This window comes from Phyllopteryx taeniolatus, chromosome 11 (assembly GCF_024500385.1).
Source record: "Phyllopteryx taeniolatus isolate TA_2022b chromosome 11, UOR_Ptae_1.2, whole genome shotgun sequence".
Classification (NCBI taxonomy): domain Eukaryota; kingdom Metazoa; phylum Chordata; class Actinopteri; order Syngnathiformes; family Syngnathidae; genus Phyllopteryx; species Phyllopteryx taeniolatus.
In genome coordinates, this window is record NC_084512.1 from 14765415 (window position 1) to 14789273 (window position 23859).

General features: G+C 40.5%; 1 protein-coding gene across 4 annotated transcripts in view; it reads left to right on the plus strand.

Annotated features, from left to right (window-relative positions):
- The window catches only part of eys (eyes shut homolog), a 223109-nt gene that overhangs the window by 78348 nt on the left and 120902 nt on the right, over positions 1-23859 (plus strand). For all 4 annotated transcript variants that reach the window (XM_061790502.1, XM_061790504.1, XM_061790503.1 and 1 more), the window contains 5 exons: positions 893-1014; positions 3303-3421; positions 6382-6497; positions 20711-20807; positions 22086-22193. In XM_061790502.1, coding sequence (XP_061646486.1) covers positions 893-1014; positions 3303-3421; positions 6382-6497; positions 20711-20807; positions 22086-22193 — 562 coding nt within the window. The remainder of the gene's footprint in view (positions 1-892; positions 1015-3302; positions 3422-6381; positions 6498-20710; positions 20808-22085; positions 22194-23859) is intronic.

Sequence of the window (23859 nt, forward strand, 5' to 3'; positions counted from 1 at the left end):
CCCAGCTGTCCAAACTAATCTTGATTGCACCCAGTTCACTGCAGGCCAGTGACGCGGTGCCACAGGACCCACTGGCCCGGCGCGCAACACCAGCCAGCCCCATCCCTCGGGGGAGCGCTGCAAAGCCACAGTAGCTGAGATGAATAATACTGCTGCCAACCAGGACCAAAAGCATTTAATGAGAGTAATAGTGGCTACATGCACCAAGACAGAGTGACAGCATAGATTACGTGGTAAATCTTTGGGATAATGAAGAATCCTGGGACCCTGACTGGGGAAGTAATAAATTCACTCCTGTAAGAAGCACAATTATCTCTGTCACTAGCTAACTGTGCATCAATGTTGTGTTGCAGAGAGAGTGATGCATCCCTTGTCATTAGAAAGTAATGTGTGAGGTGGAAACATTTTATATGCTGCGGAATATTTCACAAAGTAGTGTAAGAAATTGGCACAATTTGTAATGTGAAAAAAAAAAATCCTCTTTCTCCTTCACTTTGCTTCACCTGAACTGTGAACTCAGATAGTGTGGAAACAAATGACAAGCCTTCAAGACATTTATTGAGAAAAAGAAGAATAAATGAAAAAGAAGAATAAGTGAAGGGCAAAAAAGGCCAGTGGCCAGACAGGTTAATTTAGAGATGGTTAAAGTGTCGGACCCTTTCAGACTGATGCACTGAGTGCTGCTGTGTCACATGCAGTACATGCAGCAGGCTGGACTATTAGAACAATCCATTTGTTTTTTAACAGTTTAACAGCTGTGATTAAAAGAATGGCACCACACTGAGAAATTGATTACAATTAGCTCTGTAGAAATGGAGTGCTACCTGCTGATAGTGGTGAATAATAATTGATGATGCAAGGTGATGTAAGTAAATTGCTGATCTTGTTTCAGTTGTAGATGGCTTTTATTGCCTTTGCAGTCCTGGTTATGCTGGCCTGCGATGTGAGAAAGACATTGACGACTGTATGAACAATCTGTGCAGTAGCAATTCAATATGTAAGGACCTCCATCTGGTAAGTTGGACAGTTATTTTCCCTTTTCAATATGGCTGTATAATGGAGTGATGTAATAGACTTTAAAAGGACCTCAAAATGAAAATGTGTCCCATAAATTAATGCAGATGGTAATTACCAATACATATGGAGTCAAGTGACTTCACCTAAGGTATATCCGATGGCCTGATGATTACATTTTTACTGTATGGTGACATGCTTGCTGTAGTAAAATATACACAGCTGTGTGATATCATTATTATTAATTGGGTATCCAAAGGGAGAGAAAATTTAGCACCATGTGTTAGTACCATCAGGATTGTGTAGGCAGTACCAGCAGACTGTCTAGGTCTTATTGAGGGATTTATTCACCATCTGAGTGAGTCAATTTGCTAGCTAGACGTACCATGGGAACATAATTTAAGATGGACAAAGCAAGCAAGTGGTAAATCGTACATTTCCTTTACTGTCCAAAATAATCTAACTAACTTCCTTGCTACTTGTACTTTATTTCATATATAATTTGGATTCAAGATTTTTAGCTGCAACTGGTTAACTGTGTGCTGTTTGAACATGGGAAGAGGTGATAAAAACAATGGATTGTAATTGTTGGAATACATCTGCTTTATTTTTGAAAATAACAGGTAATGCCTGATGTCTCTCACTCTCTCACTCTCTCTCTCTCTATCTCTCTCATACAAATATCTATACAAACACTACTTTCAATGAAGTTTGTGTAAAATGTTGATAAAAGCAGAATACGATGATTTGCAAATCCTTTTCAAACTATATTCAATTGAATACACTACAAAGGCAAGCTATGTGTACAACTTCAGTTGCTCAACAGTCTGAGGTCTCCGTGGCGTATTTTGCGCTTCATAACATGCCACACATTTTCAATGTGAGACAGGTCTGAACTGCTGGCAGGTCAGTCTTGTACTCACACTCTTTTACTACAAAGTCACACTGTTGTAACGGCTTTGCATTGTCTTGCTGAAATAAGAAGGGACCTCCCTGAAATTGTGAAAGTGCCGGAAGTATCGCAACCATTGTTATGACTGTATAAAGACAAGAGTGTCATGGGTTTAATTAATACTTGGTATCATTTTTGCACTTGTATCCACAGAGTTTGAAGGGCAACAAATGTAAATTGTGAAGCTCGCATGATTTTTATTTGTTCATGTCTTAACCGTTATGTTAGAATTGTATTTCTTCTCAGTTGAGAATCGACAGTACCTCTGCTGATTGCACACAAGTAGTGCATTCCATTTGGCCTTAGTTTTTTTCATAGCTCAGTCAATCAATTCCATGTAATTGACAGAATTCTTAACAATGATCTAATTGATAATCATGCCCTGTGCAACCAGTCCAGAGTGTAGCCTGCTTTTCACCCAAAAGGCAGCTGGAATAGAATACAGCTCTTATCATGCCAATCCATAATATCAACTATTTTCTACACTGGAATGTATTATTTTTCTCCCCCTAAACTCATTATGAAGACTTTTTTTCAAATAGTCTTGTTTACAGCCCAGCCATCTATCTCTCTGAACGCAGTGTCCTATGGAGCTTATTTTGGAAAATTGCTGTCCCTGAAGGTGATTTAGCAGCAAAAATGAGATTATGTTCTATTGCCAGGGGTAAAAAATCAGAATATTCTGGAGGTATCTAATTTATCATGAGATGGCTACACTCAACATCCCCCCAGCACCTACCAGTCATATGAGGAAAACTTTAACCGCACCATCCCTCCCCCATAGCATACACAATACAGATTAGAATACCTTCAACCTGCAGCATCCAGGACCTTTAGTCAAAACATTGGCAATGACTAATCTTGGAAAAAAAAACTTTGGCCACACAAGTGCAACAATCCCTTATGCAAAGTGCAATCTAAATAAAACCATTAATTTTCCATGCTACGATTAGTTGTACTAATGCAGATAGCAATGATGAAATAAAGGACATATCATTCACATGCTGTTAGAAATAGAGGCAGTAAACTGAGAGACAAATAAACCAGATATATTTTAAATATTTGTCCAAAATACGCAGATGACGTTGCTGTATGCTAGATGGAAGTTACCATATTATGCCTTGAATGACACAAGCTGAATACAAGCTTTCATATTATCCACAGGGTGAGCGGGAGGGACTGTACATTGCATTCAGGAAAATTATATGCCAGCATTTAGATGTTAAAATGTAATAAAGTGACGTAAGCAATCCAAACAGATGTATACCGTTCCGTAAACCATTTTCCACGCTAATGGGAAGACTTCTTTGTTCCTCTTGTTGTCGTTGTAATGCAGAGTTATGAGTGTGTATGTCACTCTGGCTGGGAGGGAGAGTACTGCCAACAAGAAACTGATGAATGTTTGTCACAGCCCTGCAAAAACAACGCCACCTGCACTGAACTCAACGGCTACAAGTAGGTTCATGCACTAGCGCCAGGGCACTAGGGGCCATAATCTCCTGTTGGTGTGTAAATCAGTATTTTACGTGCCTGGCTTGCAAGTTTTCAAGTTACGCTGATTCTGCCATAATGACTTCTGATACACCCCTCGCGCATACCCGGCCAGTTTGCATGTAACGGCTTGAAAGGCGCAACTCATTGAAGTCTGCACGTGGGTAGAATTCTCGGAATGTAGATTTTTCCTGAGACATGTGAAACCCTTTGAAATCCACTCGAAGACTATGTCACACTTTAAATGTGAAATTAACCTTTGTAGAGTAAACGGAAGTTATTAGTCGCATGTGAGACCTCAGCACTGCTCATCTAACAGGGTAAGGGGCATTTGGTTTTGTGTTCTGTAATCTCTATTACATATTGTACAATATATGTAATTGATTTGTAATACTGTGCTCGTGAGTGAACGCGTTTGGAAGGCCATCAATAAGAACGCGAGTGAGGCAGTTGTTCATCAGCAATGCCCAGCAACCATGCTAGCGGCACACACGGAGCAGCGTTACTTAAATGACGATGACATGGATCAAATATAAACCAAATTATTCCATATCTAACACACCATCGTGCCAACAAGATGACTGCAGTTGTTGTAAGTGGCACTTTCAGACAAACTCCCAAGACATCATGCAGGATGTTTGAAACAAAAATGTCGCTTGAAGCGCATTTATGAAAATTAATTAATTAATTTGGCATGATATGGTGACGTTCAGCCGTCGATCGGCGTAATATGGTCAGGACACTTTATGGCCGTTGAGCAGTCTGCGATGTGGCATCAGCATGCCGAGTCAGCCGCCAGGCCGCCAGCAGCAGCCATTGGAGGCTCGGAGCAAACGGGCGAATCAAAATGTGCAATATGATGTTTCATCTTCCCAGGGTGCTAGACTTACTACAGCCACTGGAACGCACAAGAGGAAACCCGCTTAAGTCTTGGGCAGAATTAGGGTTACTCCACCCAAAGTGCGCACGTGGCCAGAAGACGCGCAAGTGATACACTTAAGTGGATGGCAAAATGGGTGCAGAGGGAAAAGAGCGAAGCTGCGCGCCTTTTCTGACTTAAGCATACGGGAGAATATAGCCCTAGGTGCATCAGTCATTAAATTTAAAAACAAAACAGACAAAAAAAACAGATGGCATTATGTCCTTCTATTGGCAAAGGACAAAATGAATTGACACTGGCACGTAAAACAAATGAGTCAATGACTGGCTCACAGCATGAAAAAATTTCCAGATGTGTGACTCATTTGAGACAGTCAACCTGTTCCAGGAGAGAAAACCAGAGAGATGGAAGGAAATGCAATGTGGAGTGTTTTAGTACTCACTGCCACCAAGTGGAATATTCACCCGCTGCTTCAGTACAATAGATCCGAAGCAAACACTCTTAATCGCTTTGTTGCTGTACTGAAACTGCATACGTACTATATTTTAAGGCCACTCCAGTGATTGGGGAAGCCCGGTTCAGGTGCTAGACTGGTTGTTTCGCATTTGGATGGTTGAAAGTTCGATCTCTGACTTGGTATCAGTGAACTAACTGGAACTGAAACACCTGAAATAGTGACGTCCACCCTAATAGATGCCATGTCTCAAATGTCAAGGCACGTCCTCCTTTTGAAACAAGTCCGTACCCCAAATCAAGGCCTCATTTTTTCCTCTCAGAAAAATAAGACAGGTGGTAACTGTTATTACTTTTATATGATACTCTCATGCAATTACAATCACAATGCACTCGGTGAGTTCTAATGCTGCTCACACACAGACTTACCTCTTGAGCACAGCTGAATAGCTGTACATTGCTAACTACATTGCTAAACAAGCAGTACCTGGACTGAAGCATGTAAACAATCTGTCAGATGATTTAAAGTGTGCCACTCGGATTTTCTAAAGAAGATCTTACCTTATGTAGAGACAGATTTTTTTTGGGCGTTAAAGTTCCGCCCACTCTGCCTCTGTCAAACCTGCTTAGGGACTTGCCATTTATTTGAGTTTTCTAAACCTGACATATATTGTAATTCTGCAACCCTAATGAGGATAATAGTTGGCATAGAAAATGGATGGAGGGCTATACAGTGGTAACTTGACTTACAAAGGCACCAGTTTACTACTTGTAGTTTTTGAAGTTATGAGCTATCACTTGGTCGATTTTTTTGCTTTGTGTTGTGAGCCAAAATGTGTATTAGGAACAATCCTCAGATACACTGCCACTCGAATGAACTGGAAAAACAAGGACCGCGACAATTGCCAATGCAATGAATACTAGAATGTGTGTGTGTGTGTGTTACTTTATAAAACCAGTTTATTTCATTACATTCTTTTTTTGTATGTTTTGTTTTGGGGATAATGTATATTGATATTTTAAAATCTTTTTTTTTTTTTTCTTAAAAGCATGTTACAAAAAGTGTGGTGTGTTTCGGTGGCTGGAACAAATTAATGGCATTCCAATTCATCAAATAGGGAAAAATGTAATGTACAAGCTTTGTTACGGAATGGATTAAACTTACAAGTCAAGGTTCCACTGTATTGTAAGACATATAGTTTGCAATTTTGAGCCATTCAATCTGAACTTTTCAGCAGCAGTTTTGGCAATGGTATCAATTGAAGTTGTTTATTTATGCAGTAATATTCAGTATGTGGTACCTTTACTCAGTAAGGTTGCAATAAAAAATAAAAAAAATAATATATATATATATATATATATATATATATATATATATATATATATATATATATGTATTTTTTAATTTTTTTTTAACTGGGACATTTCCATTTTGGGTATCTCCAAGGTGTTTGTGCTCACCAGGCTGGACAGGTGTGGACTGTGCTGAGGAAGTGAATGAGTGTGAATCTGGGCCTTGTCTAAATGGAACTCAGTGTCAGGAGTCACATGTAACTGGGGATTTCTTCTGCACATGCCCCCCTTTTCTCAGCGGTCTATTGTGCAACCAGCCTTATGACCCATGTGATCCCCTCCACAATCCCTGCCTGCACAACTCCACCTGTCTGACACGCTCCGATGGAATGGCCTTCTGCGAATGCCCAGCTGGTGAGTGTGCACATGGCCTTATCCTCATATTATAGGGTTGTTGTTTTTTTAAATTAAGCTATTGTAACTACACTAATACCTTATTTCATTCAGGCTGCCAGGCTAATTTTAAGTACAGACAGGCTATATTGGACGCCTGTCTGTACTTGTATGGAGCAAGAGCATAATTTTTACTTTCCTCCCAACACTGAAATCTAAAAGCTCCTGACAGCAATATGGCACATTTTGGTCAAAAAGAGTCGGCACAGTGAACGAGTGGTTTGTATATCTGCCTCACAGTTCTGAGGACCCGGTTTCAAATCCGGCGCCGCTTGTGTGGAGTTTGCATACTCTCCCCATGCCTGCGTGGGTTTTCTCCCAGGGCTCCACATCCCAAAAACATGCATGGGAGGTTAATTGAAGACTCAAAATTGCCCGTAGATGTGAATGTGAGTGCGAATGGTTGTCTGTTTATATGTGCCCTGCAATTGGCTGGCGACCAGTTCAGGGTGTACACCGCCTCTCGCCCGAATATAGCTGGGATAGGCTCCAGCAGCCCGTGAACCTAGTGAGGATAAGCGGTAAAGAAAATGGATGGATGGATGAATAAGTGAATTTTAACAAGTACTAATGAAGATTTATAGTTTGATGGCTAAAAGCTAAATTAAGATAAATAGAAATAGAGAACACATGGGATCACAGTACAGTGCCTTGGGAATCCCTAAAGAAAGTGGTCACTGTCTCTGGCTCAAATTTAAGTGTGTAACATGTAAAAAGAAGTCACTGACAGTTTTGAGAACTGTATATTTTGTCAAGCAATCTCATGTAGGTCGTGCATGATTTTAGTGAATCTTAGATTAAAAGGTTGTCTGTTTCGACTCATAAAATAAGTTTTCCCCACTAAAAAGTTTGTCAAAACAGCTGTAGAACTAAACTGAAGCTGCTGCCACAATTTCACCTTTCCCCATCCAAGCATATGGTCATGATTTGCATTCATTTGTATATTTTACCATTTTTTCCCAAACACGCTTATGCTGTGGGCTGTTTGGTGACTACAAATATTTGTTTTTCTTCGAGCCCAGGAAACTCGCAATGAATTTGGAGTCCGTATGAACCAGTCAGTTTAAGCACCACCTGTCAGGCAGCAAGCAATGCATGCTAATAAGATAGATATTGGTTGGACTGTTAATTTAAATCGATCTAAAAAACAATATTAAAACTTGGATTTTAAATAAAATGAGATAAAAATAAAAACATTTACATTGATGAGGTGACTGACATCTTGACAGATTTAAGTTGATACTTGAGGAATTGTTGCACGTTCAATGGCTCTAAAGCATTGATATCGCTGTTCTGTGTCTAATGGCTCCATCAATGTAAAGAGGAAACGATGTTTCCAGATATAAATAGAGCGGCTGGGTTGATTTCTGAAGGCTTCCTTGGAGAGGAATAAGAAATTAGGTGGTTGCTGAATACATTACGCCAAGAGCTTTGCGTGGGCTCGCTCGTTCTCACTTCACACAAGCCTGATGACGCATTCCTCCCATTATTATTCAACATACATTTATCCTACATAGCTACTAGTTGTTGAGTTGTTTTTTCATGTTTTTATTTTGTAAACTAAGTTCAATAAATTACATTTCATAAGGGCAGATTATATCCTGATTCTAGAGGTGGGTAGGAATGCACTACATTTACTCCGTTACATTTACTCAAGTGAGCATTTTAGATAAATTGTACTTGCTAGAGTAGTTTTAATCCATCCATCCATCCATTTTCTGAGCCGCTTCTCCTCACTAGGGTCGCGGGCGTGCTGGAGCTGTCATCGGGCAGGAGGCGGGGTACACCCTCAACTGGTTGCCAGCCAATCGCAGGGGCACATAGAAAAAAACAACCATTCGCACTCACAGTCATGCCTACGGGCAATTTAGAGTCTCCAATTAATGCATGTTTTTGGGATGTGGGAGGAAACCGGAGTGCCCGGAGAAAACCCACGCAGGCACGGGGAGAACATGCAAACTCCACACAGGCGGGGCCGGGGATTGAACCCGGGTTCTCAGAACTGTGAGGCTGACGCTCTAACCAGTCGTCCACCGTGCCGCCTAGTTTTAATCCATCATACTTATTACATTTACTTGAGTATTTATGTTAGGGAGAAACGGTACTTTTACTCCGTTACAGTGATCTACATGACACTCGCTACTTTTTTTTAATCAGTTATTGCATGCGCAATCTATTTTTAGACTTTGCCTTCGACTTCCACATAGGGCGCTGTTGCGCGAACCCAACGTGATCATTAGTGTAATTTGAATCCAGTTCACCAATCAAACAGCACAACGCAGCCACATGGGCATACACAAAGCCTTCGCGGGTCGATCAAAGTGATTTATATTGGGGGGAAAAATCCGCCGCACGACTCATGTTTACATTACAGACTCCGAATTACAACAGCTCTGTCATGCAGCTTAGTCTTCAATTGTGACCGCCCAAACTTGGATTATTTCAACGCACACTTGAGAAGACACCTTGTGGTAAATTGCAGATGTTTTTGTTGTTGTTTTGACTGTGCAACATTAGCTCTATTTTATGGTCATAAGTAACTGTAAAGTATGCATCTTTGGGGTACGTTCTATAATGTCTCTCTCACTCGCTCGGACACACACACACACACACACACACACACACTATCAATAAGTCTGGTCAACAAACAGCTTCTTCATTCAGTCATTTTAGTGAATAAAGCAAAAAAATAACTTTTTGTAAGGAATGCATGTGTTTTAGGCCACTTAATAATTGAAATGGTGGCAGCCTGGCAGGTGTTTGTGGACTCCCATTTGAGAGTGAATGTGGTTGGTGACTCCTGAACACAGCCACATGCCAGTTATAAGAGGGAGTATGCCCTTGTGCAACCAGATTTATTTGATTACTATTATTATTATTTCATTTGAACTTTATTTAACCAGGTAAAAGACTAGTTGAGACAGAACATATCTTTTGCAATGGTGACCTGAACAAGATTGTTTGTTTATTTTCACCTCCCCTCTCAAAAAGATGTTTTTTAAAAATCAATACAGTTGTGTAAATTCTGTCACATTAATGGTGGAAAATGTTTTAAAATTATTTATTTTGGTCTAAATTATTTTACATCACAAAAACCTGGCATTTAATGAGGGGTGTGTAGACCTTTTATATCCACTGCAGTCTTGTTCCTGTTTTCGTATCTCTCCCTGTTGACCCTATTGTGCTGTTTAACAAGTGGAAAGAGAATAGCATAAAACCATTTCCTGGAGCTGAATTTGCCTTAATTTGTAATTTTACAAAGGTTTTATTCATCATTTGTTATTTTATAATATTTTTTAGATTAAGTGATATAGTTCAGTGTAGCGTATATGGGTTAAATAAAAATGTAATTAATTTAGGAGAAAAGAATGAGCTGGAAGCGACGCCTGCGTCACTTCCGGTTTATCGTAATTTTAAATTACAGTGTTATAAATCTAGGTATTTTATATATAAGAGGGGCACCACGTCGCTTTTTATGTGGATACAATATAGGAAAAACGATGAGAAGCCTTTTTATCAGTCTCGTAATCTGAAGGTTCCTACACTTTAGGAAACCTTGATAAGTGTTCTTGACATCCAGAGGTTTTTTTCCTCGAACCCAAACACACACAACAATGCAGGTAGTGAATTTTGTAATGTAATGATCTAACATGGAGAATCTACAGGGACAGAACACAAAACAAACAAAGTACAGATGAACATTGGCAAAGAAAACTGATTTGTGATGTGAGATTGGTAGAATGAGCGTGTAGGGAATGCATATAGCCATATTATATACCAGTGATTCTCAACCATTGTGCCGTGAGAGATTAACAGGGGTGCTGCGGGAACTTAGTATATTTTACACAATTTGTCCCAAAATGATCATTTATTACTTACAAATATATCTTCAATCATTCAATCCGTTATATAATCCACATATAACGGATTGAATGCATCAGCCAACAATGGAGGAGGACGAGGTTATCTGGTATTTACTCCTCAGCATATGGCTGTTAACCATGGTAAGGAGAAAGATTGTTATCCATGAGGAGACTGAGGGCAGCAAGAAAACAGACTGCTGCAGTAAAGTGAAGACTATGGATTATAAAGGGTCATTTTTGCTCCTAGTAGATATGTGCGTTTTAAATAAAAGTGCAAACCTCAACTCAAAATTGGCCCCAAAAAAGAAGAGCAAAGTTTTGACAAACATGGCGATGGAGGAAATATCATCAAGGTGCCCTTGAATAAGATCCCAGCCCCATTATTAATGATTTTACTATATAGTATATGTACATACCTTTACTAAAGGAAGTAGCAAGCATCAGTTGCAAGAGGAGGCACACAGAGCCGAATAAATACCTTGCATTCGGAAAGTGTCACTTGCATCATTTCAACTGGCTCAAACTAAAAGACAGCCATTAGCCTAGGCCCATTGAGAGTACTTTTAAAGGGATTTCTAAAACATCGTCAACGTGCAGTTTAGTTTTGTCTACAAAAGTGCTCTGTGAGAACCTGCGGGCCAAGAACAAGGAATTAGAACCAGAGCAAGCTGTAAAAAGGATATCCTCCCTTGATGGAACGAAGTTTTGGAGAAGTTGTCCCTTGTTTCACTGACACACCTCTGAGCCATTGGCCAGAAGGCCAAGAGACCAAAAGGCTCCTTTGTTGTTCATGAGGGAACGTCTGGAGGGAGGTACAGACCTGAGACAAGAAACAAATGAAAATGCAAGCGTAAGGGCAGAGGTCAGGGTGAGGCTTAGTAGACGATGAGCGCAACAACTGAAAGTTGTCATATACAGTAGTTATATACAGAATATCAGCATATAGGGAGTGAATGTTGGCCATGTGGCCTTTCAAGGGTGTCTCTTGCAGCTTGGAGTAGAGGTACAATAATGGGCGTAGGTTCATTGAAATAGGGTGCCACAGATTCACTGGCTGAAAGCTATTTTTGGTTGAAATTTGGAATGCTGAACTTACACGTAAGCATTGACCTTGAAGGAAAATAGTTTTTAATTGCTCCACTCACATGTCCAGAATCTTATCAACAAAAATGTGCAGCATTAACAAAGTCAAATTCAGTCTATAATAAATGCTTAATCATAATATATAATATAATATTTATAGGTTCCTTTTCTAACACCTCAAGGTACAAGGAGCAAATGTAGTAGGGCAAATCAACAAAAAGACAAATAAAGTCAAATATGCAATTAAATTAACTGAATAAAATAGTAAACATATTAGTAAAAGCACTATACCACCAAAGGTTATATGCAGTACATGCAAATGTATTGCTGCACTACCTGTTATTTCTACATAAACATAAATTGGTTTATTATGTTTCTTATTATATTTGATCATTTTTTTACATGTATTTTTCAGTCTTATTGATGCCCTAATGACTAACCTAAATTTAATTCAAGTACATTGTGTGGGACCATCACATGTAAAATAAATTTAAAAAAAAAACCTTCAATGTCCCAAATATTCCCAGAGGTATTCCTGGCCAGATGGAGAATGATCCTCTTTGTTTGCATGACATGATACATACGCTTTCACCTACCACAAGACTGTGTCGCAACAAACAGTTGGTTAATGAGCTACTGTGAAGCTATGCCAACATGAGAAGTGGCACATACAGTAGCCAATGTGATGTTGGAAAAGATGACTTAAAGACGCCATAATATTCACTTTGTGATAATTTGATTTCTTGGACAACATTGATCATTTAGTCACTTTACAACGAATTGGCTTTCAGGTACATTCAGTCACTACTCAATACATGGACAGATTGGTTAGCAAAAATGAAAAAGGGCCTTCCTAAATCTTTTTTTTAACTTGTCCTGTTACTATTGACTACAGCTATTCATCCTTTTCCATCTCAACCTATCTTCTGCATCCACTCTCTCTACCAACTATCAACCATCTCTTAGGTCTTCATCTGGCTCTCTTGCCCGGCAGGTCCATCCTCTTCGCAGGTCCATCCTCTTCATACCAATATATTCGTTATCTCTCCTCTGAATGTGACTAAACCATCAAAATCTGGTCTCTCTAACTTTGTCTACAAAACATCTAATCTTGGCTGTCCCCTTCTAGAGGTCATTTGTCCAACCTGGTTACTCCTAAGGAGAACCTTAACATCTTCTTATTGCCCACCTCCAGCTCTGCTTTCTGTCATGTCTACAGTACCATAGTCTCTCATCACACATCATGGCTGACCTCACCCTTCAGCCTTGCAGGGACTGTTCTATCACATAACACACCTCACACTTTCCTCCGTGCATTCCAACCTGCTTGGATCTGTTTCTTCACCTCCTTTCCACACTCACCATTGCTACGGACTGTTGACCCTAAGTATTTAAAGTCCTCTATCTTTGCCAATTATTCTCCATGGAGCTTCACACTTTCCCCTTGAACCATGCTTGTAAACTTCTAGCCTTACTGCCTTTCCACCTCATTTAACTCCAGAACCCATAGACTCCCTTCTTTTACTTATAATGTCAACCTACGCCCTAGCTTTTCCTGTCATAGCCCCAACATTACTTTCAGCACTACTTTCAGTTTTAGGCTCTGCATTGTCCTCTTCTCTTTCCGCTTATGGACAACCTTTCCTCCTCTCTTTCATCTTTGACTTACAGTAGCTGAATTTCTGCTGGTAGCCTGTAGTTTAACAGCGCTGATGACAGTCGATTTTCAACCGGGCTGCGACCAATCCGGTATGAAGTTCTTAGAATAAATACTCATAATTGTTTGCCAAAGTTTTACATTGGATGTCCATCCTGATGCAACCCTCTGCATTTATCTGGGCTTGGAAACAACCTACGATTTCCACTGTCACTAAGGATTTGTAGAGTAATACTAACCAGCCAATAATTACATTAAAAAAAAAAAATTAATTAATTTAAAAAAAAAATCTAACAGTACCTGAACTCTCTCCACATGAGACAAAAATAGTACCGATTATTTTGTGAATAGATTGTAATTTGAAAGACAGTCAGGGGTACTACTTGAGCTGAACTAAATGAATCTTCATTGTTTTTTTGTTTTATTTGAATGACTTGTGGGACATATACCCCAAAGGTCTGTGCAGTATGGTGAATTCCTTACATTTTGCCGTCAACTGAAAACATTGGGGTTTGCTATCAAATGAAACAAGAAAAAAGAGATCAACAGTACAGCTTTTATTTTCAGATGCACTCCTCACAAAAAGTAAGGGATATTCGGCTTCCGGCTGAAATTTCAAGAAGTACCAAAAAGTAAGTTGACCTTCTCTAAACTTTTGAATGAACAGGTCCGACTGTTCAATGTTTGTGTACTTTTTGCACAACTTTCTGTTCTCCAACAAGGATATTTTTCCCCCATGTCATCCCTTTGTTCTGTATATATTCATCTATATTTTTCCGTTCACGCCACATACAGTACGTATATGTGCAGTCTATTATTTTGGTGCACATGCAGGAGCGCACAAATAGAGAGTGTAGCCCATCCGTTTGCTACGGTCTCAGAATGCTAATAACGCTCCATCACTGAGGGCAAAGGGTGTTTTGTTCTGAGTCAGTTTTTAGCTCCAAGACGTCTGTTTCACTTCTTGAGAACAGCTGCATTTAAAAAGAGAATTCCTGGGTGGACTCAGTTGTTCTCCTCATAAAAATTCACCATTGTTAGTGGCAAGTATCATGTTGGAGTTTAACCCCCGAGCCCTTCACAGCAGGTCTCTAATGGAGCCGTGACTCGAGGCTCGTTTCAGTGTGGTTTCAGTGAATTGTAGGATACTTTTGTCCTGAGCCACCCCTTTTTGCCTGTTCTTTATATGTATATTTTTTTCCTCAGTTTCATGCTTAAATTATCTATCGTGACTTGGTGACTGGTGTTGAAAGAGCTTTCAGGCTATGTACAGCTCAGTGTGTTGAACCAATCAAAAGGCTGAGGTTGGCCAGTGTGTGCCCTAAGTCATGCAAACATTTTTGCACCTTCAAAGCCAATCGTCAAGGGGGGTGCGGGGCTTAGTTTATTGCCCCATCAAAAGCGATCGATAGTACGTTTTCAGTTATTCTATGAAAAAGCTATGCTATGACTTACTTTTTATCACTTTATTTCTTTTTTTCTTTTTTTAACCTGTCCTGTTCAGCTGCATGGCCACGCAGAATGGTGGATCTGTATGCCTTTTGTGCTGGAACAGTTTTGCTGTGCAACCGGGGAGTTTAAAATACTCCTGCTTATTTTTTCATTTTTTAATCATTCTGATGTTCATTGAAAATGCAGCCGGATGCAAAAGGGTTTTAGGAGACAGACAGAGGGACAGAACGGACAAGGGGAATAGGGGTGCGAACCACAGCAGAAAAATATTTAGACAGTCTAGATATTTGATCACAAGTAACGTTACAACATTCAAATCATGTTCTTATTTGTGGATGGGGGTACACCCGGTGAGGACATGCAACAACAAACTCACTTTATTTCTGAAGTGTCATTAAACAGACCTGTCACAAATAAGAATTTGCATCCAGTCGTGCTGCAATTAGTAATCAAGTATTCTACTGACAATTCTATCAGAATAATCAAGTATAAAATTTATTTTTGCTTGGTTAAAGAGCGGTTATGAATACACAAGAGAAAATGAGACATTTCACTTTGTAATGAACGACCAATTGGTTTCCTCTTTATAATCCACAGTATTTTTCTTATATTCAGATTGTACATAAAGCTGGAAACTGCATTTTCTTGTCTACAAAAGTTTCTCGTGAGTCACTTTCAAACACAAATATAAATAGATTTCAATTTGAACTTGTAATTTCTTGTATCAAAAACATAAGGCATTAATTAAAAAAAAAAAGGAACACAAATTTGTCATCTTGTTATGAATGACAATTTTATCCAACTGTGGTATCTCAGTCATAACACTAGGGGGAACTGTGTAAAATATGTCAAAAGAGGTGAAGAAAAGGACACGGAGAAGAATCTAGTTTGATGTAGAATAGATGCTAGCTGTGTGCTGATCGATTGATAAATAAAGTGAATAAAAAAAAGAATTACACTACAAGACTGATCCTTGATAACACTACACTGACTAAACCAGATTGTAGTGTACAGGAAGCCCATACAGCGCACAGCCGGCCCGCTGTGTAACTATTTGTGTGATGGCTCACAAAGCTAGCAGCTAATGCCAACGAAAAGAAGTACACGTGACGTCAGACACGCAATTCCCACAATCCAATGTAGATTTTATTTATTTATTTGTTTTGCAAAAATTAATGTCCTTATTGTTTCATTAAATGTCGTTGTTTCTGTATAGTTTATCAGTGGTTCTTTGAATGTATACCTTATTTAGCTGTCACATATTTCACACGTCACACATTTACTGTTTGTTTGTTTGTTTGTTTGTTTTTAATGAAATCATTACTTTAGGTAGTGTGTGAAAGAATGACCTCTTGGTCAGTTTCTCTTCAAATGTGTGTCCAGCACACCGTTAATTATCACAAGTTAATAAGAACCAACTACACATTAACAATGATGGTGTGGGCCTCATGTCTTAATAAAAGGTTACTAAGATGTTTAGCATTAGGATGTCACTTACTTGCGCATATGGTTATAGTAAGAGAAATCTAAGAAATTTTAGTTTCTCAGTGCTTTGGTCAAAGTAGTGGGTCTATTCAAGTCAATGGGTTCAAGTCCAAGGGAAGTCATGAGTCATTGCTGTTCAAGTCCAAGTCAAGTTCCAATTTTTTATTTTGACGAGTCAAAAGTCAGAGCTTTTATTGTTTTATTGGTCATCAAAGTGACACATAAGTTTATGGAAATTGTCTTTTTAAGTCATATCTCCTTTTCTTTATGGCTAGTTTATGTACACTGATTCTTTTACAGCAAAACATGATGTATTTTTGGACGTTTGGAAAACCTTACTTTTGGCCAATTCACGTTTTCAATAACAGCATATGGTGATATTCCGTAGGCTTAAGCAACCTACAGCATGCATCCATTTTATGATTATGATGTCCAGTATTTTGTTTTTTACAACAGTAAGACTTGTGTCCTGGAAACCATCATAAATGATATCATAACAAACCAACACTGACCGATATTTTTTTTATATCATATGCTAATCATTAAATTCAATCATGTCAACAGATTGAATTGCGTGACGGAAAATAACAATGACTAAAAAACCTAAACTATTTCGACTGAACGCCCCGCCCCCTTTTTTTAGCACGTTTTACACCCAACTGACAGCGAGTGTGATAAGGAGACTGTAAGGACAAATGTAGCAGTCCAAACCAAATTCACAGTCACAAAATGAACACATCAGTCATATTTCAATTGAAATGCCCATCAAAGTTAGTTCACTGTCCACCGGGGATTACCCTCAATTTCTTTTTCCTCCGAGACATTCAATGGCAGTGGCAGCCATCTCATAGCAGAGCTGCAACCACATGATGGAATGACTTCGCAAGCTTGTGCCTGCACTATCTCGCTCAGTGCTCTGTCAAAGAGAAGCCTCCAGTCAGTGCTTTGTGGCACAAGATGCATTACATTGCGGTGACATTCCAAATAGCCCCCCGAGGTGTTCTACCATTGCTGTGACTGACAGATCAGGTAGGGAAACCTGTGCTGTCCCATAATTCACTGGATGCTCCCTGTTCTATGTGCTCTCCTTCTTATGTCCCAAGATATTCAAAGCTGTGACTTGTCACCACATAGCATCGACCCTGGTGTATTACAATATATTCACCTTCTACATAATTTTACCTTATAAGAAAATATATTGAGATTCATTATATTTTTGGCTTGGTTGCACAGCAAAAATGTATTGTTCAGAAAAAAATAAATATATATATGGTGGCAATCAGTCAGATGGAGGAACAGATGATGGTAGACTTTGCAAAAAGGATGCAAATGGCTGTAGTGAACACTTTTTTCCAGAAGAGGCAGTAACATAGGGTGACCTACAAGAGCGGCGGAAGAAGCACGCAGGTGGATTACATCTTTTGCAGACGATGTAATCTGAAGGGGGTTACCGACTGTAAGGTAGTGGTAGGGGAGAGTGTGGCTAGACAGCATAGAATGGTGGTGTGTAAGATGACTCTGGTGGTGGGGAGGAAGATTAGGAAGACAAAGGCAGAGCAGAGAACCATGTGGTGGAAGCTGAGACAGGACAAGTGTTGTGCAGCTTTTCGGGAAGAGGTGAGACAGGATCTCGGTGGACAGGAGGAGCTTCCAGAAGACTGGACCACTGCAGCCAAGGTAATCAGAGAGGCAAGCAGGATAGTACTTGGTGTATCTTCTGGCAGGAAAGGAGAGAAGGAGACTTGGTGATGGAACCTCACAGTACAGGAAATCATACAAGGAAAAAGGTTAGCTAAGAAGAAGTGGGACACTGAGAGGACCGAGGAGAGGCGAAAGGAATACATTGAGATGCGACATAGGGCAAAGGTAGAGGTGGCAAAGGCCAAACAAGAGACATATGATGACATGTATGCCAGGTTGGACACTAAAGAAGGAGAAAATTATCTATACAGGTTGGCCAGACAGAGGGATAGAGAGGGTGTCAGGTGTGTTATGTGACAGAAGAGTCTCTGCTAGGATGAAGGGCAAAATTTATAAAACAGTGGTGAGGCCAGCCATGATGTACGGATTAGAGACAGTGGCAATGAAGAGACAACAGGAAACAGAGCTGGAGGTGGCGGAAATGAAGATGTTGATGTTCGCTCTCGGAGTGACCAGGTTGGATAAAATTAGAAATGAGCTCATCAGAGGAACAGCCAAGGTTCGATGTTTTGGAGACAAAGTTAGAGAGAGCAGACTTTGATGGTTTGGACACGTCCAGAGGAGAGAGAGTCAGTATATTGGTAGAAGGATGATTACGATAGAGCTACTACGCAAGAGAGCTAGAGGAAGACCAAAGAGAAGGTTGATGGATGTCGTGAGGGAAGACATGAGGGCAGTTGGTGTTCGAGAGGAGGATGCAGGAGATTTAGGTTTACATGGAAAAGGATGACGCGCTGTGGCGACCCCTAAAGGGACAAGCCGAAAGGAAAAGAAGAAGTCATCGGAATCCCTAAAACATCAACAGGCACACCTCTGTCTGCTTCATCGTATTGTATATTATAGAATGTATTATCCAATTTGCAAATTTCATGCTTATAACCAAAATGGTAATGTTGAACAACAAAAGTTATCATAATTTTTAGTGGCCATCAGTAGTTTGGAGCTCACTGTAGAACCATAGATAAAAACAATTTACTGCCCTTGCACTCAACACCCAATAGTTGCAATAAGTAAATAATAAATAAATGTCACCTTTTTGTCCTTCTGGAACAGAAATTTATGATGTTCTGACTCAAATCACTCATTCTAGTTTATGTTCTTCCTCTGTTTACAACTTTAAATCAAGCACTTTAATCCTCTTTTTGGCTCTGCCTTATGTTGGACACCCAATGAAAGGCTTTTATGTTGGCTAATCGGAACATGTTAGCTACGAACACTGACAAAGCACAGAGAGGCAAGAATTTGCTTAAAATGTGCTGTCGGCTTTACCAACTTGGAAGAGATTTTCAATTATTTCTGTCAGCAAACAAGTTAAATTATGCAAAAAATATACGATGGTAGCTTGAGAAAAAGTTTAATTTGCTCTGTGACGATGCTCATAACTCAAAACACTTGAATCTCAAGTCCTCTTTCCCCATTGAAATGAATGGAAATGTCATTCAATCATTCCAGCCGCCCCATAAAAAAAAATTAAAAAAGAATTTGTGTGTTTTTAATAAGGAATATAGCACTCGATAGTATTGTACTTAATAAAACATTGAGTAATAAAATCATTTAATTAAATTTTAAAAATGTAACAGTTTTTCCATCATGATTTAGTGCTTCAATTCAATTCATTGTGCTGCTCGTTCTGGTGTGCCCGCCTTGTCCATCGGGGGTAGTAGAATACTGTCATGCAGTCACAAACAAAGAAGAATAGTTTCACAACAACTGTACTGTGACTCTGCGGTAATATTAGTAATTTTATCAGAGGATAAAAGAAAAGGACACAAAGAATGTAGCCTGTGAGTATTGTGATACTGTCTGACTCCATGTGTTGCAGCACCATTTGTGTTCAAATATCTGTTGCTTAAAAGGTTATAACACGGCAACTATCGATGACAAGTTTTAGCCTGTCAAGTGTGTGCCCAGTGATTAGTAGGCAACCAGTCCAGGGTGTGCCCCTCCTCACTCAGTCAGCTGGGATAGGCTCCAGCTCACCCACGACCCTAATGAGAACAAGCATTGAAAATGAATGGATCTTCCAAATAGGTTCTATTGGCTATTTTATTTAGTTCATTATACATTTTGTTAAGCTGAAAAATATAAAAAGTGGATCAGGACAAACGGTACGGTGGCCAACTGTTTAGCACTACTGCCTCACAGTTCTGAGGCCCCGGGTTCAAATCCGGCCTCGCCTGTGTGGATTTTTCATGTTCTCCCCGTGCCTGCCTGTGTTTTTTCTCCGGATACTCCGGTTTCCTTCCACATATCAAAAAGATGCATGGTAGGTTGATTGGAGAATAAAAATTTTCCATAGGTGCGAATAGTTGTTTGGTTATATGTGCCCTGCGATTGGCTGGCGACCAGTTATGGGTGTACCCCGCCTCTCGGCCAGAGTCAGCTGGGATGGGTGCCAGCGCGCCCGTGACCCTAGTGGTGGTAAGCAGTACGGAAAATGGATGGATGGATGGATCAGGACAAAGCGCCAGAGGCAGAACATTAGAGGCTCCCAAGCCGCTTCAAAGTCCCACCAAACATTGATCCTGATCTGCTTTGCCACCCTGCCCTCAACCCACTAATGAAGCAGGGTAAAACGAGCTCATGGGGTTTAGCCTCTCCCTCTTGCCTAAACGTAACAAGAATTCCCCGTCCTTACTCACCGTCTATCTTCAAAGGGACATACAGTATGCATAGAGTGGCGCACATACAGACACACACCTCCCAAACCCCAAACCCTCAGACCAATCTGTCCGCCGCGCTGAAGTATTATTAGACTTATGCGCTCTCTAAGGAGAAACAGTGAGTGCTGAGAGCTGGAAGATGAGAAATGCTACAGGGGCTACTAGTTCCATTAAAATGGCGTTCACCAGGGCCTTGGTTATCATCGACCCTGACGTTTTCAGCGATGTGGGCGGGCTCCCCGATCTATGACCATCTCCTCTGTCTTTCAGGATTTGAAGGACGCTGGTGTGAAACTGACACCAATGAGTGCAGCTCTAATCCTTGCCGAGACAACAGCGACTGCTTGGACCAGGTCAATTCGTACAGGTGACAAGTTTCCTCCAAATGTAGTTAAATTCTGTGTTTCTGAAGAACTTTATATTATTGTGTCTAGAGTGCATCAAAGCTTCCTCAAGTCAAATTGGCTTACTTGACCAAAGAGCCAATATTATCAACCTGAACATATTTCTAATTATTACTTTAGCATTCCATCCATCCATCCATCCATTTTCTGAGCCGCTTCTCCTCACTAGGGTCGCGGGCGTGCTGGAGCCTATCCCAGCTGTCATCGGGCAGGAGGCGGGGTACACCCTGAACTGGTTGCCAGCCAATCGCAGGGCACATAGGAACAAACAACCATTCGCACTCACAGTCATGCCTACGGGCAATTTTTAGAGTCTCCAATTCATGCATGTTTTTGGGATGTGGGAGGAAACCGGAGTGCCCGGAGAAAACCGTTAAATGTTTAGACAACCAGTGGATAATGCCACATTCAGCTCTGATTAAATAGTAAACAAATATATATATATATATATATATATATATTATATATATATATATATATATATATATATATATATATATAGCGGCACGGTGGATGACTGGTTAGAGCGTCAGCCTCACAGTTCTGAGGACCCGGGTTCAATCCCCGGCCCCTCCATGGAGTTTGCATGTTCTCCCCGTGCCTGCGTGGGTTTTCCCCGGGTACTCCGGTTTCCTCCCACATCCCAAAAACATGCATGAATTGGAGACTCTAAATTGCCCGTAGGTGTGACCGTGAGTGCGAATGGTTGTTTGTTCCCATGTGCCCTGCGATTGGCTGGCAACCAGTTCAGGGTGTACCCCGCCTCCTGCCCGATGACAGCTGGGATAGGCTCCAGCACGCCCGCGACCCTTGTGAGGAGAAGCTCAGAAGATATATATATAATATATATATATATATATATATATATATATATATATATATATATATATAGGCGGCACAGTGTGCGACTGGCTAGCACATCCGCCTCACAGTTCTGAGGACCCGGGTTCAAATCCGGCCTCAGAACTGTTCTCCCCGTGCCTGCATGGGTTGTCTCCAGGTACTGCGGTTTCCTCCCACAACCCAAAAACATGCATGGTAGGTTAATTGGCAACTCTAAATTGCCCATAGATGGGAATGTGAGTGCGAACGGCCGTTTATATGTGCGCTGCGATTGGCTGCCGACCAGTTCAGTATATATATATATATATATATATATATATATATATATATATATATAGTGAGGATAAGCAGTACACAAAGTGAATGGATGGATTTATTTATTTATTTTCATTTTCCAGCTGTGTTTGTAAAATGGGATTTTCCGGCCTTCACTGCGAGCAAGACATCAATGAGTGCTCCTCACAGCCTTGCCTCAACGGTGGCACTTGTCAGGACCGAGTGAACAAGTAAGAATAAAAATCCAGGTAGAATTGATAATGGTGTTTTATTTTCAAATGCGTAGGCATGTTCCTCTTTAAAGTGGTAACCCTTGACATACTGAATACCCTGTTAGCTGCTCTCCTCATGATACAGAGTGGATTCAGCTGCAAAACATCATGTATCTCCGTTTCAGCTCCAGTCCAGCACTATAGTGCTGCTTCTCTCTGCTGTGCTTAATGGGAGCCCCGGGGCTTGTGGGCTTAGTCAGACAGATGGGTATAGAAGTCCCAGGGCCAATTTGAGTCCTAAATGTTTTGTCTGCAGTTTGTCTCCCGTCATGATTTGGCTCCCGTGTGACCCGGCCCTGCTCAATAGAGTGCTCGCCTTATTGCACAGTCCGGTGTGTTTTAACCAAGCTGCCCACTACAAGAATGACAGAACGCGCTCACTATTATTTTCATCTCCCTGATATTATGCACCGAGCTGATGTATCTGGCTCTGCTGTGTGCCCGACAGTGTCTTTCCACGTCTGCACACATTCACATTCTGCTCTTATCACACTGCATGCACAGGAAAAAAAAACTTTATCAAATGATCCAGTTTTGTTTTATGAAAAACTCAAAAGCAGCTTTGGCAGACAGGTGGCGAAGCAAGAGAGTGTTAATTATTATCCAAACACTCTCCCTGACCAGTCGAGCCTTTTAGAGCTTCCATAATTGGAAGGCACGGTGCTTTTGTCCCACATGACAAAAAGCGAGTCTTGCATATCACCAAAATTGGATTTAATGTCATTGATTTGATGATGACAAATTACACCTTACTTACTATTTTGATTTCAACCCAGCTATAAATAGGAAAGCCACTGCCTCAGAGATGTGAGGTCAGGAGATATAAGAGCCAATGACAGCTGGGGAAAGGGATTTCAATAGAGTAAACTGCATTATCAGACTCATTAGGCTATTCCCCTCAGTAATAAGTCCATCCATCCATCCATTTTCTGAGCCGCTTATCCTCACAAGGGTCGCGGGAGTGCTGGAGCCTATCCCAGCTGTCATCGGGCCGGAGGCAGGGTACACCCTGAACTGGTTGCCAGCCAATCGCAGGGCACACATAAACAAACAACCATTTGTTCTCACATACACACCTACGGGCAATTTAGAGTTGACAATCAACCTACCATGCATGTTTTTGGGATGTGGGAGGAAACCGGAGTGCTCGGAAAAAACCCACGTAGGCACGGGGAGAACATGCAAACTCCACACAGGCGGGGCCGGGGATTGAACCCCGGTCCTCAGAACTGTGAGGCAGACGCTCTAACCAGTCTTCCACCATGCCGCCCAGTAATAAGTCATCAAGCATAATTCAAAGGGAGTTGCACCTAGGGAGACCTAATTGCTTATTGTATATCGTTCCTGTTCGAGAGAGAGGGTTAGGGTTAGGGTCAGGCTCAGCATGATAAATTGGTCTTAATTTAAAAGTTTCTCCAACTATTCAAATAGTTCCATCAATATTATGCCTTCTCCTATTGAGTAATTATTGTAGTATAAGTAGTATACGCCAGAACAGGTTGCTGTCGATTTATGGCTTTCTACAATTTAATCGGAATATTTATGGCTCGGTTTATCTTATCATTATCACATACCTTTTCAATATTACATACATATTATTTCACTAATTACTATGTTGCAGTAC